Source organism: Pelobates fuscus, chromosome 2 (assembly GCF_036172605.1).
Source record: "Pelobates fuscus isolate aPelFus1 chromosome 2, aPelFus1.pri, whole genome shotgun sequence".
Lineage (NCBI taxonomy): Eukaryota > Metazoa > Chordata > Amphibia > Anura > Pelobatidae > Pelobates > Pelobates fuscus.
In genome coordinates, this window is record NC_086318.1 from 426,359,387 (window position 1) to 426,376,304 (window position 16,918).

Sequence of the window (16,918 nt, forward strand, 5' to 3'; positions counted from 1 at the left end):
AATTGATAAAAGGAATGAAGCATTTTAGTTTTGAAGAAAGGTTAAAAAAAGGTAATCTGTTTAGTTTGGAAAAACGGCACCTGAGAGGGGTTATGATAACATTATACAAATATATTCGGGGCCAGTACAAACCATTATTTTAAAATATATTCATAAACAGGGCTATACATAGGACACGAGGTCACGTATTTAGGCTGGAAGAAAGAAGATTTAATCTGAGGCAAAGAAAATGTTTTTTTACAGTAAGATCTATAAGGATGTGGGATTCTCTGCCGGAAGATTCCATACATGTCACGGCTTACCTTAGTTGGGAGTCCGGTAGGCAGAGATTTATGCTCACCCTTGCAATTGAACACAGGCCAAGGTGGTGAGGTAAGAATTCACCTGGCCTGTGAATCTGTGCACGGGGGCTGTGCAATATATTGCTCAAAGTTGCGGTACAGGTAAGGACACAAGCAGGAGAATCGTCGAGGGTAAGCCAAAGGTCAGAGGATGCCAGAAGTCAGGATACATATATAGAAAGCCCAGGTCAGGAGCCAACTGGAGAACACTGGAACCAGGGCCGGCCTTAGGGGTGTGCGAGCCGTGCGGCCGCACAGGGCGCCATGGACCAGGGGGCGCCATGTGGCCGACACAGCTCGCACATGGCTGGGTGACAGGAGTGCAGGGGAGCTAAAACAGGTACCCGTGTGGAGGATTTCATTATTCTCCACCCGATCTATTAAAAATAATAATAATCAAGGTGGCAGGGTGGGGATTACCGAGTGGCGGGGGCGGGGCTTATCACAAGTTACCGAGTGGCGGGGGCGGGGCTAATACATACCCGAAGCCCCTGGTAACTGCTGCACAGTAAGAGGGAAGAAGGAAGGAGCCCCTGCTCCCCCATCAACCAACTGCTTCCACTCCCCCTTACAGCCATACTGGAAAGAGGTAAGTCTGTGTGTGTGTGTGTGTGACTGCCTGCCTGTGTGTGTGACTGTCTGTCTGTGTGACTGCCTGTGTGTGTATGTGTGTGACTATCTGTCCGACTGCCTGCCTGTGTGTGTGTGTGTGTGTGTGAATGTCTGTCTGCCTGCCTGTGTGTGTGACTGTTTCCCTGTGTGTGTGTGTGTGTGTGTGTGTGACTGCCTGCGAGTCTGCCTCTGTGTGTGACTGTCTGTGTGACTGCCTCCCTGTGTGTGTGTGTGTGTGTGTGTGTGACTGTCTGCCTGTGTGTGTGTGTGACTGTCTGTCTGTGTGTGACTGTCTGTGTGTGGCTGTGTCTGCCTGCCTGTGTGTGTGACTGTCTGTCTGACTGCCTGTGTGTGTGTGACTGTCTGTCTGACTTCCTGCCTGCCTGTGTGCGTGACTATCTGACTGCCTGTGTGTGACTGTTTGCCTGTGTGTGTGTGACTATCTGTCTGTGTGACTGTCTACCTGCCTGTGTGTGTGACTGCCTCCCTGTGGGTGTGACTGTCTCCGTGTGTGTGTGTGTGTGTGTGACTGCCTTGTGTGTATGACTGCCTGCCTGTGTGTGTGTGAGTTTCTGCCTGTGTGTGACAATCTGCCTGTGTATGACTGTAACTGTGTGTGACTCCAATTGTGTGTGTTGCTCTAGCTGTGCCGTTGTGTGTGCCTGTATGTGTGACTATCTGCCTTTAACTGAGTGTGTGTATGTATGCCTATCAGCATGCGTGAGTGTCTGCATGCCTGTAATCAAGTGTGTATGACTGTCTGCTTGTAATGGAGTATGTGTGACTATCTGCTTGTGACAGTGTGTGTGACTGTGTGCCTGTAACTGTGTGTGACTGTTTGCGTTTAACTGTGTGTTTGGCCCTTTGACTGTCTGCCTGTAACTGAGCATGTGTGAGTGTGTGTGACTGTCTGCCTGTAACTGAGCGTGTCTGTCTGCCTGTAACTGAGTGTATCTGACTGTCTGCTTGTAACTGTTTGTGTGACTGACTGCTTGTGCCTGTGTGTGTGACTGTATACAGGCAACTTGGTGGTGGTGGTGGGAGGGGGGGGGGCGCCGTGAAGACTTTTTGCTAATGGCTTAAGGCCAGCCTTGACTGGAACACAAACACCAACACAGGAACCAGAGTCAATGAACTGACACTGCCCTCAGGGAGAGGCAGTGTCTTATATCTGGCTAATTTGGCATCTGCTTCAGGTGGGCTGAGATTATAGGAGCAGCCACAGGTAATGTCCAGCCCCCAGTGCTGGAGATAAGGCAGGATAGGACATAGGCAGAAACATGAACTGAATAGTGCCTTAGAGGCAGGATTGTGGTGCATAAGGCCTCAGGTTCAAATTCCCTGTTGGGCATTTCTGGGGCGACCACGTCTGGCTGTCTTGATGTCATGGTGAGAACCGTGACAATACAGATGTTTAAGCAGCAATTGGATAAATACAGGAATATATAATTTCTAATTAGTGTGGCAATAGCTGCTTGTTCCAAGGTGATATCTCACTGCCATTTTGGGGTCAATAAGACTTTTTTTCCTAGTTTGTTGCAAAATTGGAAGCGCTTCAGACTGGGTTTTTTGCCTTCTTTTGGATCAACAGCAAAAAACAGATGTGAGGAAGGCTGAACTTGATGGACGCAAGTCTCTTTTCATCTATGTAACTATGTAACTATGTAATACACAGAATGTATCTCTTTTAGAGAAACTTGACTTCCTCTTCCCTACCCACAATATGTCTGTGTTCTGGAGGAACCAGATCTTCTCTTCCCTACCCACAGTATGTCTGTGTTCTGGAGGAACCAGATCTTCTCTTCCATACCCACAGTATGTATTTCTCCTAGATGAACCAGATATTCAGATTTGTACCCACCATATCTCTTAAAGGAACCAGATCTTCTCATCTGTACTCACAGCATGAATCTCTTCTGTAGAAACAAGATCTTCCCTCCCCCAATCACAGCATGAATCTCAAATAGAGGAATCAGATCTTCTCATCCATACACACATCATGTGTCTCTCCTGGAAGAACCAGATGTTTTCAAACATACACAGAGCATGAATTTCTTCTAGAGAAACCAGAACTTCTCTTTCAGACACAGGATTATTTTTAAACACTAAATTGTAGAGAAATGTTACCCCTATTACCTATAATGTATGTGTGTAATTGTTATAGTACCAAAGTGAGAATATAAAGTGAATTTCAAATTTAAGGCCGAAATAACTGAATAGGAAAAAGTCTCTAAGTCAACTCTGCTTCTAGTTTGGCTATTTTGGTCTACAATTTGAAATTTATTTTGAATTCTCACTTTAGAAAGTGAATTTCATATTTTAGTCCAAAAACCCAAACTGAAAACCTGGCTGATTTGGAGAATGTTTCTAGTTTGGATCTGCCTAAAACTTGCCTAAATATATATAAACTTTATAGTGGGTAATATTGGGTTACCTTAAATACTACGTCTTTTTAAGGAAAATAGCCATCCGGTTAAGGTATTTAAAAATGTCAGTGGTTTTGTAGCATTATGTATGTATTACTGACATATTTTGTGTTTGTAGGCTGTACATGACAACACCGTCACCCAATCCTCACTTCCTGCCAGCAGTTTGCATTATGGTCACAATGATCAACTTCACGGTAACATTTAAAGGTTTGCGAGACCAGCTACTTTCCCTGGTGGTCGAACACAAGCAACCACACCTGGAAGAGCAGAGAAGTCAGTTGATGGAGAGCATTACTGAGGACCTTTATACACTTCACGAACTCGAGGAGAAATCTCTCACCCTTCTACAGAAAACCGAAGGTGCTCTTCACAAATTATTTTATTATTTGTCAACACCGTTTTGTATTTTTTTTTTATTTTAAGGGAAGGCCTAGGTTAAAACAACTTATTTTTCTAATCCTCTCGAACAAGGTAGTTAAAATAAACAATATGCATTTATTCATTTTTTCTAAATAATTTTCCTAAATCTGGAAAATCCTCCCTCTTTTGCAAGTTTTGCAGCTAAGTTGATCCCCTCAACTTTTTGGACTGTGTTCATGCAATAGAGAAGTATTGTGGACACAGGGAGCACATCTGGAGGCTGTGTAAATACATGAAAAAGTTATTAGTTTATAAATAAATATAGAACGTGATAAGATAAATTCTGGATCTTTTAAAGATATATATGAATATTCACGTTATGCTGGAATAGGTTCCAAAATGTGCTGCTCTGATTTGTGTTTCTCGTTATGGAGCTTTGTGTAAGAAACCGATTCTCATGCAGGAGGCTGCTGGCAGTGCTCTTCTCAATCACTAGCAGTCAATTAACAGAGCAAGAAATAAGAACTACATTTAATAAAATCTGTTTATTGACTGTTCCTAAGATAGGTGCCAAATTAACAGGTTTTTTTTTAGGAAGTGTAAAGGTAAACCCATGGGAATTATCATCACAGGTGATGTGGATTGAACTACAGAATCAAAATGGTTTACCTCGTAAATAGCATACGATTTAGCAAACTACAGGGACATGTTCTGTGCACCAAAACTAAACTGAAGTGGTCCTGGTCTTAGACTGATCCTTTAACATTTCAGAGTGCATTAATGAGATGATTTCTGCATTCTCTCACTTAAAATAGGAGACTTATTAAGGTACTTATCAGTGTGATAGTCTGTTCTCTTATAGAATGTTGTCCTTAACACTTTATGTGCTAAAAGTGTGGTTAAATATTGATGGGTAATATTTTTTATTGGGGGAGAGTCTTTAATACAAGGGACACTAAGCACTACAATCCCTACAACCTGATACTGGTTAAGGTGCTCGCAGGCTACTGATGTCTCTTGGTTCTGTGTCAAATTGTTTTTGAGTGGGTGTTAAACAAACTGAGGGGGCTTCAGGCAAGCCTGGCCCCTTACTGACCACATTTATAATGCATAATGCACAGTATTGAAAAAAATTAAAGAGTATAGAGTGGGCTTAGAGTTAGAGGTGTTTAGGTTTAGGGGGGATTAGGGTTAATATGACTTAGAGGGCTTAGAAGGACATTGCAGGCACAAAAACAACTTTAGCCTAATGAAACAGTTTTGGGGTGTAGATCATGCCCCTGCAGTCTCACTGCTTAATTCTCTGACATTTATGAGTTAGATCACTTTGTTTATACAGTACTAGTCACACCTCTCTGCATGTGATTTGCACAGCCTTCCGTAACACTTCCTGAAAAATAACCTAGATATTTTAAGTTCCTGTATTGCACATTCTGTTTAAGTTAGAATTTATTATCTCCTGCCCTGTTAATAGACTCCTAAACCCTGCATGAGCCTCCTGTGTCCTTTCACATCTTCACAAGTGTATACCCGATTGCCATGGTCTACACCCATATCCTGTAATTGTGTATACACAATTAAAATAGGTGAGGGGATTATAGACTGTGTAAGGAAAAAAGTCCAAGTTACCGTACATATTAAGAAATGGTCATTTACAACTCTTTCTGTTTTACTATCTATAATTTCATTAATTCGTAATTTATTTATTTTTTTAAAGTGTTTCTGTCCAGAATGTTCTGGCATGCAGAATTATTCATTTTTATAGTGTTCACCACAGCTTTCCAGAAATCTGTATATATATATAGAAAACAATCCTTTGTTTTAATTAATATAGGACACTTGCTAGATGATCACGACCTTATTGAAACATTGAAAAAGTCCAAAATAACTTCCAGGAATGTTTCCCAGCGGATTGAGGCCTCTGAGAAAACAGAAGCTACTATTGAAGCGGCACGTGAGGTGTACCTGCCTATTGCTACACGAGGGGCTATTCTGTACTTCATGGTGGCCGATCTCATTCACCTGAATTATATGTACCAGTTCTCTCTGCACTGGTTTCACCAGGTCTTCGTGGAATCCTTGGGGTCGGTCGAAACTATTCAGCCAGAGTTATCATTTTCTGGCACAATAAGACCTTCCAGTCGAGCGAAATCTGCAAATAAAGTGGTGCAAGAAAGTCCATCCATCGAAAGCGAGGATATCAAGAGGCAAATTCATGACATCAGTAATGTTTTAACAGAAAATGTGTATAAGGTAATATGGAAAAAATAGGCTCTTTAGGTTTTACAGTGCCTAGTTTCATAGCGACACCACTAGCACTTCAACAACCTGTGTCCAGCGAAGTCCAGAATGACTATTCATGGCCAGAGGAAGGCAGTTTGCTGAATCTCAAGGATGTCCGCTTTGTCAACCTCACATCCTACAACTCTCTGTAAACCTGTGTCTTGAACCTACAGGCTTATATATTGTGAATTAACAAGAATTCAAATTGACAGCCAAACTGAAACCTAAAAAACTATCTAAAAGAGAGCAGATTTGGAGAGAAAGTTCTAACTATTTCCCTAAACTTGCGCCTTCTACAGATTGTTTTGTTATGATTACACAAATATTCACTTTCTTTGCAGAACCTGAATCATAGTTGGCACAAATAATTTTTCCAATGCCTTGGTCTAAAATCTAAAATTCACTTTAAATTTGCTTTAGAGAAACAGTATAGGGACCCAGACCACTTCATTTAATTGAGTGCAATGTCCATGTCCCCTTAACCCTGCAGCTGAGATAATTGTAGTTTTAGAGAAACTGCAATGTTCACATTCAATGTCATCACGCATTTCTCCATTAGAAAGCATTGATTCAGAGCTTTCCTATGCGGAAGACCTAATACGTGCACGGCAATTGCCATGCATGCGCATTAGGCTCCAGCTCCTGCCGATGTCAGACGAGGGGAAGATGGAGTATGTATAGGTTGGAATAGATAACTATTCCAACATTGAGTGGAAAATGAGCTATAAGGGGATCAGTATACGTAAAAATCCTCTACTCACCCTGATCTCAACTGGCCTAATAAGCCCCCATCCAAGGCTCAGCAAGGTAAATGAAAGCGTTAGGGGTAACCCACCTGTAGGTGATATACCCTATATGACCAGGAGAGGGAAGTAGGACGTAAAATAAATAAAATAGATACAATTAAACAAAGTACAAATTAAATATGTAGTGATACAATAAATAAAAAATTCCAAAAACACAATGACAAATAATAATGGAACAAATATGAATTGAATATAAATTGGAGTCAGAAATGGTCTCAGAGTTGTATATGAGCCAAAACATGTATATAGTCCGGATGGACCGACAGTTTATTAGTATAGTCTGACTTTAGTGTGTTAGTAACACAATGTACCAGTACAATTAGGTCACACTCCTGCTATATATAAGCAACAGGTTACCACATATATTTACTGCCAATGTTGATGTAGTATCTAGACTGGGCAATAAAGATACACATTCTCCGGCATAACAGGTTAAAACCCAAGACTACAATGAAAGTCTAGGCAGAGCATTAAAATCCTGATGTCTTCATTCTAGAACAGACAAACACAGAGACATAGTGTTCTCTGTAAATTTTAATCAATCAGAAAGTAGGTTAAAAACACTTACAGGAATGCCAGGAAAACAAGCATATCAATGGATCTTAAGAAGTCCCAAAGTGTGGTTGGGTAGCGGTTATGGAGCGACCAAAGTCTCAGCCTCTCCTTCCAGCTGACTATGGAACAGAACCTGAAGACTTGCATTCACCACTGGCGACTTCCGCGTTCCACTGAAGCTGTTCCCAATTGGTTTTCCGTAAGTGTAGACACGCCTTATGCGTTTCGTAACCGATACGTCACTTCTTCAGAGGCATACGTCTCGTTGTTTGCCGTGGGATTTAAATAGCCAAAGAAAAGTCTGCGGCTAATGAACTCATATTTGAGATATGATAACCAACTAGTGACTCCAAGGGTAATATACTGATACATAGAAATGGTCCATTTATCTAATTAAAAGATGGTGGATCCTACTACCGATAATTTTTTTTTAAATTGTATACATTTAGAAATGACAATATTAAAATACACAAACCCGATAAGGGGGTATTAAAACTGGCAGAAATATTACAAGTAGTGTTATATATAGTAAAAATTTTATATATATTAGAAACGCAATACAAAAAAAAATAATAATTATAAAAATAAAATAATAAAGAATGCAATATAAAATAAATTAAAATAGAAATCAAAATAAGATATAGTAATTCAATGAAAGTACTGAATCACTAAAAGATAAGGGAAAGGATATGTTAATATAATCTTCCACAATTCTTGGAAGTCTTCATAAAATGTATGAATATAAATATAAAATTGAAACCAAATATAGCCCCTGAAGCAGAATAAATGGAATTGCTTTATTGAAGGGTGGATGAGTGAGGCTCTAATTCCCTAGACTTAGAGATAGTTGGGTTGGGGTTATAAAAACGCATTTAACTCAAAGTCTATATTTGGACCTTCAGGTTCTAGTGTATCCAGATAGAAGATCCATTTAGCTTCAGTCCTGTCCAGAGCCTTTTCCAACTCTCCTCCTCTCCAATGTGCCTCAACATTTTAAACTGCCATAAATCTCACACCAGACGGATTCCTGGAGTGGAATAGATCAAAGTGTTTTGACAGGTTGTGGCTGGGGAACCCTCTTTTGATGTTCCTTATGTGTTCACGCAGCCTAGTTTTACATTTTCGTTTGGTCCTACCCACATATTGTTTGTTACATGGACATATTAATATATATACAACTCCTACTGAAATACAATTTAGTGCTGATTTGATACAGAATTTCTCTTCACTTTCTCGCTGGTAAAATTCTTTAATCAGAGGTTCCTGTGTTGTATTATTAGTACAACCTAGGCATTTGCCACATTTCCTAAATCCATATTCTTGCGTCTTCTTAATCTCTTTGATTGTTGGGGCAAGTAGGGATTTGAGATTCGGGGCTTTAGAATAAATAATTCTAGGTTTATCTCCTAGATATTTATCTAAAATCGGATCTCCTTTAAAGATGTTGCAAGATTTTTCTATAGGATTGTCTATAGGATTGATTGCTATTTTTAGTAATGAATGCGGGGATATCTAGAGAGACATTGGTATCTATTTGTTGATCATTTTTTGTCGCCCCTCAGATTATTTCTTCCGGACTTTTCACGGAGCACCAGCTTTGCTGCTCGTTCATGCTCTGTGCTAACATCATGAAACACAGCAGCAGCTCCGATCCTTCCAGTAACGCACAGGAACTTCTTCCAAATCCAGAATGGGATTTCTTTTTACACTCCATGCTGCTGGCCAACATGATGGAAAAAGAAACACATCCCAACATTATAGGTAGGTCATTTTCCTAATAAAAGCAACATTTGAATTAATTACAAACAAAACAAATAGAAGAATTAAAATAAGGGAAATTCGAGGTTCCGAGGCATGATCATTGCATTCTGAGAGATATAATACCAGTTTCTGTGTTTTTCCGGAGACCTACAGATAAAATATATGGTATGTTATCAGCAAAGTTATCTGTGTTGGTTGCCTCTACCTGCAGTTTACCAGAACATGTTTTGCAGTGAAGACTTCTCCTATGCCTTCTATCTGTTTGAAGATGATGTGTGAAAGTTAGGGCTAGGTTTATGTGATATTGGTCCTAGTGGTTCCGTTACATTGCTGGTTCGAGTTGGTTGTGATTCGCCTTTGACAATCACTAGATATTAATTATCATTCATGTTCCTCAATCTTCTAAACCCTGAAACCATCCATTGCATGTCTGATCATTCCATGGTCCAAGGTGTCAAAACAAGACTAGACCTCTGATAGAATAAGAGAGACATATTATGACACCTCGTGCCTCCAGTATTATATTATGGAAAGGTTAACAAATGTAAATCTCTTTAGTTTGGTAAAACAACGCCTCAGTGGGAATATGAGAGCATTATAGAAATATATTCAGAGACACACAAACCATTGTCCGGAAATCTGTTAAAAACAGGACTATACATGGGACACGAGATTGCACATTTAGACTGGAAGAAAGAAGATTTAGTCCAGATTTTACAGTAAGAACAATAAGGATGTGGCCTGCCTGAAGAGGTAGTTTTATCAGAGTCTATACAGATGTTTAAACAGCAACTGGATAAATACTTGCAAAAACATGATATTCAGGGATATAATGTTTAATTGGTGGAGTAACAGCTTCTTGATCAAAGGTGGTATCGGACTGCCATTTGGGGGTTAAGAAGGAATTGTTTCCTAGTTTGTTGCAAAATTGGAAGTGCTTCAAACTGATTTTTTGCCTTCTTTTGGAACAACAACAAAAACAGATGTGAGAAAGGCTGAACTTGATGGACATATATCTCTTTTCAGATATGTAACTATGAAACTATTTGACCAGCTTTTTATTATTGATAGTTTGACCAGACTCGGGATTGTAGATGCAGACACAGAATGCTAGAATGCCTAACCATTACAATGCTACTTATGACATAGCTCTAATATTTTAAGATATGTTTACGTGTTATTTTGGTAGTATAGTTTATTATTTCTTGTGGGACCCGTTCCAGACTTGAAGGACAGCAGAATTTTGACTGACAGGTGACAATGTAGCGGTAGTAGTGAGGCTTAAGGTGGAGTCTTGACAGGCAGTTGTAGAGTTGTTCTTTTGGCACAATCCCTAATTTTTAACCTACAAATAAATTCACCTGTTTAGAACTCTGTTACTCTGGTGCAACACACTAACCCTCGGAGTACAACAGGCATCCCCAATGCTATAACTAATGCTCAATATTTCATTTTCAGACCGGCAAGTTCCAGGCCAAGCACCCACTACTGACAGCAATGCACAAACCGAAGGTATATTTAAAGTGTTATTTGACACATTTCCAAGGGGTAACTTAACCATAGCTAATGAATGATTGGCATTGTTAATTATTGATTATAGCAAGATGGAGAATTAGAAACAATTATACTAAAACCTATTGTCAGAATGAATGAGATTTGTTGTGTAAACTTTGGCCACATGTCAATCAGGTTTGAATTTACAGTTTAGTAATTTCCATTTGAATCAGCTGGCAAGGTATCTTACTGCATTCCTAATCAACTTCATCATCATTTCATCTCGACCTGAATTTTTTTATGATGGATTTTCAACACAATGAGGTTAATTCACTAAACAGTGACTGCCGGGGAACTGACAATCAAACAGACTGAAATAATTAAGTTAGAACTGGAGTTGAATTGTGAAACCTTTTCGTATCCGCTATTTGGCCTTAATTTTCATTTTACCACAATACACAATGTGTCACCCGTCATACTAATCACAATTAGGAAAATGCAAACCTGCTAAATGATCCACATATCGCAGCAGAAATAAACAAGAAAATCTAGGTTCTTTACTTTGAATTGTTTAAGTGTTATGGCACATTGCCTCATTATTTGGATTGAATGAGATTGGATATAATAATCTAGGAAGAATTATTGAATATAGAGAGATATGTATGAATTATGTATTTGTCTATCTGTAGAAGTAGGTGGCGAGTCTCACGTACATTGCTCCCCTAAGTGTCTCTCGGAGTCCACATGGAAACAGTGCCAGTACTTAACTGCCAACATGAAATCCTTCTCATCCCTGTGCCACACTATTGCTTCTAACACCCAACAGTGGAAGGAATTCTTCAAAGCTGACGATCTGTATCAGTATCTAAGGAATCCATACACCCTCCAGCCAGGTAATCATTACTAACTGAACACAATCATATTCTACCATGTAGTACTAATAAATTCCATAATAAAATATCCCCAGTCCTTTACATCCTTTATATATCATTTTTACATTTCCATATTAAACGTTAATTGTATTGTTCATTCTATTATTGGTTCTTCCTCTTATTAATATTTATTTTTATTTGGTGCCAACAGTTTCTGTATAAAATAGCTGGGTTACAGTCAAGTTGCATAGAAGTTCATATAATGTACACATATCTACAAAAGAAAAAAGGGCCCTGCCCTTGTGAGCTTGCAGTCTAGTAGACGTTGAGTGTAAGAAGATTGAAATAATATTCTTTTATCATATCCAAATTAAGTGCATTAAATCAGTTTGCCAGGGCAAAGTTCCCCTTAAAGCAGACTTTGTATTTGGCTAGTGGGACACATTTATCGGGGTGCTGTGGTAGACCATTGGATGTTAATAAATTACTGGACACAAACTTGGTCCGTGTAACACTTGCTCACGTGTTTCTTGTACAATAAGAAATGGAATTCCTGGAACGATTCATACCATCATTTGTTGGTTTCACTGATGAAACGTATGACTTTACTACATGCTGCTGAGAGTGCATTCCATGTACAACCCTACAGTGTGTAGTATTCCTCGGGGCTCCTGCTAAAACATGACGATTGGTATCCTCTGCCCTAGGAATGAGTGATTTTAAGGTTTGTGCTGGAAAAAATAATTTCACATATGGAGGGCAACAAGTAGATTTATAAGTGAAAATCACCATTGTTAAACATAACAACGTCAATAGAGAGATGGGTTGGCCCATAACGTTGTCAAATGTGACCGGACAGGGAGGGGGTAACCCTCAAAGTATAAAGTGCAAAGAGAGAGAGAGAGACTGTCCTTATAGGGAAACCTGATAGAGGGATGTTGGTATCAAAAGAAATATAGAACAGGTATAGTTTCTTGTCCCAAAAGGTATAACAAGATCATACTTTAATAGGGTAAATAGACGCCAGTTCTGAGTGATAGTAGGTACTGGTTAACTCTTGGCTGGCAGCCAGACTTACTAGCATAAGACAGAACAGGGCGTGTGGGTAAGGGGGTTGGTGCTATGTTAGTATATATACTAAAATCACATAATACCAAACACATATAGAGATAGCACATAGAGAGTAGACAAATAAGTAATAAAAACCACCCTGTCCTTGCCCATAGGCTGGTCCAAAATGTTGGTCAGTGGCAGTAGGAAGGGGAGGGCGAGTAAGGAGTAGGGGGAGAGGGGGAGAGGGTGAGCGAAGCTAGGTAAAGCAGAAAATGCAGTGCCTAGGAGAGCAAACTTTAATCTCGTGTACTAATAGTGATTGACCACTAGGGGTCGCTCCAGAGTAAGTATCTGGCAAGCCCGCCGGATTGACCCAAAAATATATTCAATGTGGATATATATATCAGTAACGGCTCAAACCAGTATCTGACAGACACAAGTGGGGTGTAACGAGTCTGTCACTATGGTATTGAGCCTTATACTGACTTGATATCCAGTACTCGGTTAGTTACCACTAGGGGTCGCTCCAGAGTAAGTGTCAAATCTGGTAAGCTTGCCTGGTTGACACAATAGTATCAAATGTAGATGAATATACAAGTAACGGCTTAAACCAGTGTCGGACAGACCCAAGTAGAACGTAACGAGTTTGTCACCGTGGTATTAAGCCTTATACGGACTTGACATCCAACACGGGGAGTGAAATCATTCCGTGGTGTGAGCTTTTAATCATGATTTAGGTACCCTGTTAATCCTATGCGGCATCTGATAATGCTTGTGATTTAACAGGATATTAACAGCGGTTCTATTCACGGGTTTGCTTCGTTGACACAATAGTGTCCAATGTTGGTGTGTATACAGGTATAGGCATAGACTAGTATCCGACAGATTGCGGTAAAGTATAACGGGTCTGTCGCTACGGTACTCAGCCTGATGCTGTCCTGATATCCAACATGGAAAATGAAGCAAGACCGTGGTGTGAACTCTTACAAGTTGTTTGAGTTCAATGTTGGTCCTGTGTGACAACCAACTATGCTTACAATTTTTCAAGATCCTAGCAATAGTTAGATTAACAGGTCTGGTTCACATACTAGACAGTCTATACTTAGAAAAACCCGAAAAAGGAATAGTGCCTTCATGGGCACTGGTTATAGTAAAGAGAGTGCCAGGGAGACGGCACGATAGTTAGTAGATAAAAAGAGTTATGTACACTGTGAGATAGTTTGCATGAGTATATACCCAAATCGGTATATAGTTTGCTTTCCGATTGAATAATATCAAAGTGTCAGGTCCCCAAGGTTAATGTATAAACAGTGTCCTCTTCTTAGCAAGATCGGTCAATTCAGCTGTATATGCTGCCATAGGGTAATAGAGCCCGATTACAATGTGACGGGTTCTGGGGACCGATCGTAAGGTATCTAGAGGAGTGAAATCATTTCTCGAGGGTGACGGAAAGCAGGTAACGGTCTGAAGATAATGTCGGTGTAAACCCGACGCGCGTTTCGCCGTGTTTAGCGGCTCGTCAGGGGGAACTGTCTCCCTCCAGTGGTAGAGTTTAAAATGACACTTTGATATTATTCAATCGGAAAGCAAACTATATACCGATTTGGGTATATACTCATGCAAACTATCTCACAGTGTACATAACTCTTTTTATCTACTAACTATCGTGCCGTCTCCCTGGCACTCTCTTTACTATAACCAGTGCCCATGAAGGCACTATTCCTTTTTCAGGTTTTTCTAAGTATAGACTGTCTAGTATGTGAACCAGACCTGTTAATCTAACTATTGCTAGGATCTTGAAAAATTGTAAGCATAGTTGGTTGTCACACAGGACCAACATTGAACTCAAACAACTTGTAAGAGTTCACACCACGGTCTTGCTTCATTTTCCATGTTGGATATCAGGACAGCATCAGGCTGAGTACCGTAGCGACAGACCCGTTATACTTTACCGCAATCTGTCGGATACTAGTCTATGCCTATACCTGTATACACACCAACATTGGACACTATTGTGTCAACGAAGCAAACCCGTGAATAGAACCGCTGTTAATATCCTGTTAAATCACAAGCATTATCAGATGCCGCATAGGATTAACAGGGTACCTAAATCATGATTAAAAGCTCACACCACGGAATGATTTCACTCCCCGTGTTGGATGTCAAGTCCGTATAAGGCTTAATACCACGGTGACAAACTCGTTACGTTCTACTTGGGTCTGTCCGACACTGGTTTAAGCCGTTACTTGTATATTCATCTACATTTGATACTATTGTGTCAACCAGGCAAGCTTACCAGATTTGACACTTACTCTGGAGCGACCCCTAGTGGTAACTAACCGAGTACTGGATATCAAGTCAGTATAAGGCTCAATACCATAGTGACAGACTCGTTACACCCCACTTGTGTCTGTCAGATACTGGTTTGAGCCGTTACTGATATATATATCCACATTGAATATATTTTTGGGTCAATCCGGCGGGCTTGCCAGATACTTACTCTGGAGCGACCCCTAGTGGTCAATCACTATTAGTACACGAGATTAAAGTTTGCTCTCCTAGGCACTGCATTTTCTGCTTTACCTAGCTTCGCTCACCCTCTCCCCCTCTCCCCCTACTCCTTACTCGCCCTCCCCTTCCTACTGCCACTGACCAACATTTTGGACCAGCCTATGGGCAAGGACAGGGTGGTTTTTATTACTTATTTGTCTACTCTCTATGTGCTATCTCTATATGTGTTTGGTATTATGTGATTTTAGTATATATACTAACATAGCACCAACCCCCTTACCCACACGCCCTGTTCTGTCTCATGCTAGTAAGTCTGGCTGCCAGCCAAGAGTTAACCAGTACCTACTATCACTCAGAACTGGCGTCTATTTACCCTATTAAAGTATGATCTTGTTATACCTTTTGGGACAAGAAACTATACCTGTTCTATATTTCTTTTGATACCAACATCCCTCTATCAGGTTTCCCTATAAGGACAGTCTCTCTCTCTCTCTTTGCATAACAACGTCAATGTTTGTGTACATTCATGTAAAGGTGTGTTAAGCCACACAAAAAAAAATATCAAATTTTAATGCTGTCTTGCGTTTCATTGTGTAGATATAACACTGCCAATAGAGGAAACTCCAGCTAATCTGGAAATATTTCAATGGGAAAAACTGTCATCATTCCAGAAACTTATTATGGTAAGAGAAATTCTTGGGTATTTTCTATATGATCAAATAGCATATTTATTTCTAAACAACATAACCACTACACCTGTCAGAGAGTGTTGTCCTAGCCCTTCCATGTGAAAGTGTAAATTAAGTTTTATCAATGTGTCTCTGTGTGTTGAGGGGAGCACATAGTGACTAATCAGAGCTGTCCCTTTAAGATAGCACAGCTATGAATCAGTTTCCAATATTTCCAAACCATTAGTTAATCCACAAACAGATATAAATCCACCAATGGAGACTTGCAACAACTGGAGTCATAATATAGAGAGTGATAAGTAAATCATGTCTGATATAGCAACAGTTCTGCTCAGCATATCTCTTTATCCTGTATTTTAATGCACCTTTTTAGCAAATAATACAATTAAATGGGACTAAAACGGACAGCAAAATCTAGATCGTAGATTGGTTTAGAGGTTTAGGCAAATCCACATAACTCACAGCGTTCCAATAGACATTATAATAATAGGTTTAGTTTTAATTCTAAATAGGACTCTTCACCTCAGTAAAGAGTCTTGGAAAAACACAACCTTTCGATCCATCATATTTCACAAATAGTCCACAGACTTAGTATTTAAGTCATAGCTAATAATTAATAATATACGGTATATATATTTTCAAATGCAGATCAAGGTCCTTCGGCCTGAATGTTTTATAAGTGCCATACAGGATTTTATTGTTGAGAACATGGGCCTTCAATATCTTCAAAGTGGCCGAATGAATCTAAAGCAAGTGTATGAAAAGTCTACAGCAACCGAGCCACTTATATTTATTCTTTCTCCAGGTAAGCGATAATTACTGCGTCGTTTAAAGTACCTCCATCTTTAAAAATATTATACGCGCCATTAAATGGCCTTTAAACTGTTTATATAGCATGCATTGATCATTTTAAAATCTGCAGTATTTTCATGAAATAAGTCAAATAAGCTTTCCATATAAGGTTTGGACACAGAGCTTTATTCAAAGAACAGTTTCCTTGTGTTACACAATGGAATGCTTGCCTGCAAATCACAGACTGGATTGGCTGTTGACATCACATGGTCTCTGTGATTTTGGCATTTTTAATGCAATTTCAAAATGGCCGTCTTCTTACTCCCTGTATGAACGAAATATCCTATTGTTTTCCCTTCA

At 39.7% G+C, this 16,918-nt stretch overlaps 1 protein-coding gene across 1 annotated transcript in view; it reads left to right on the plus strand.

The window, feature by feature from the left end:
- Positions 1 to 16,918, plus strand: part of DNAH14 (dynein axonemal heavy chain 14) — a 295,079-nt gene that overhangs the window by 251,206 nt on the left and 26,955 nt on the right. Inside the window, exons 72-78 of the mRNA XM_063441946.1 lie at positions 3,498 to 3,742; positions 5,577 to 5,995; positions 8,949 to 9,147; positions 10,606 to 10,659; positions 11,331 to 11,534; positions 15,675 to 15,760; positions 16,415 to 16,571. Of these exons, the coding sequence (XP_063298016.1) occupies positions 3,498 to 3,742; positions 5,577 to 5,995; positions 8,949 to 9,147; positions 10,606 to 10,659; positions 11,331 to 11,534; positions 15,675 to 15,760; positions 16,415 to 16,571 (1,364 nt within the window). The remainder of the gene's footprint in view (positions 1 to 3,497; positions 3,743 to 5,576; positions 5,996 to 8,948; positions 9,148 to 10,605; positions 10,660 to 11,330; positions 11,535 to 15,674; positions 15,761 to 16,414; positions 16,572 to 16,918) is intronic.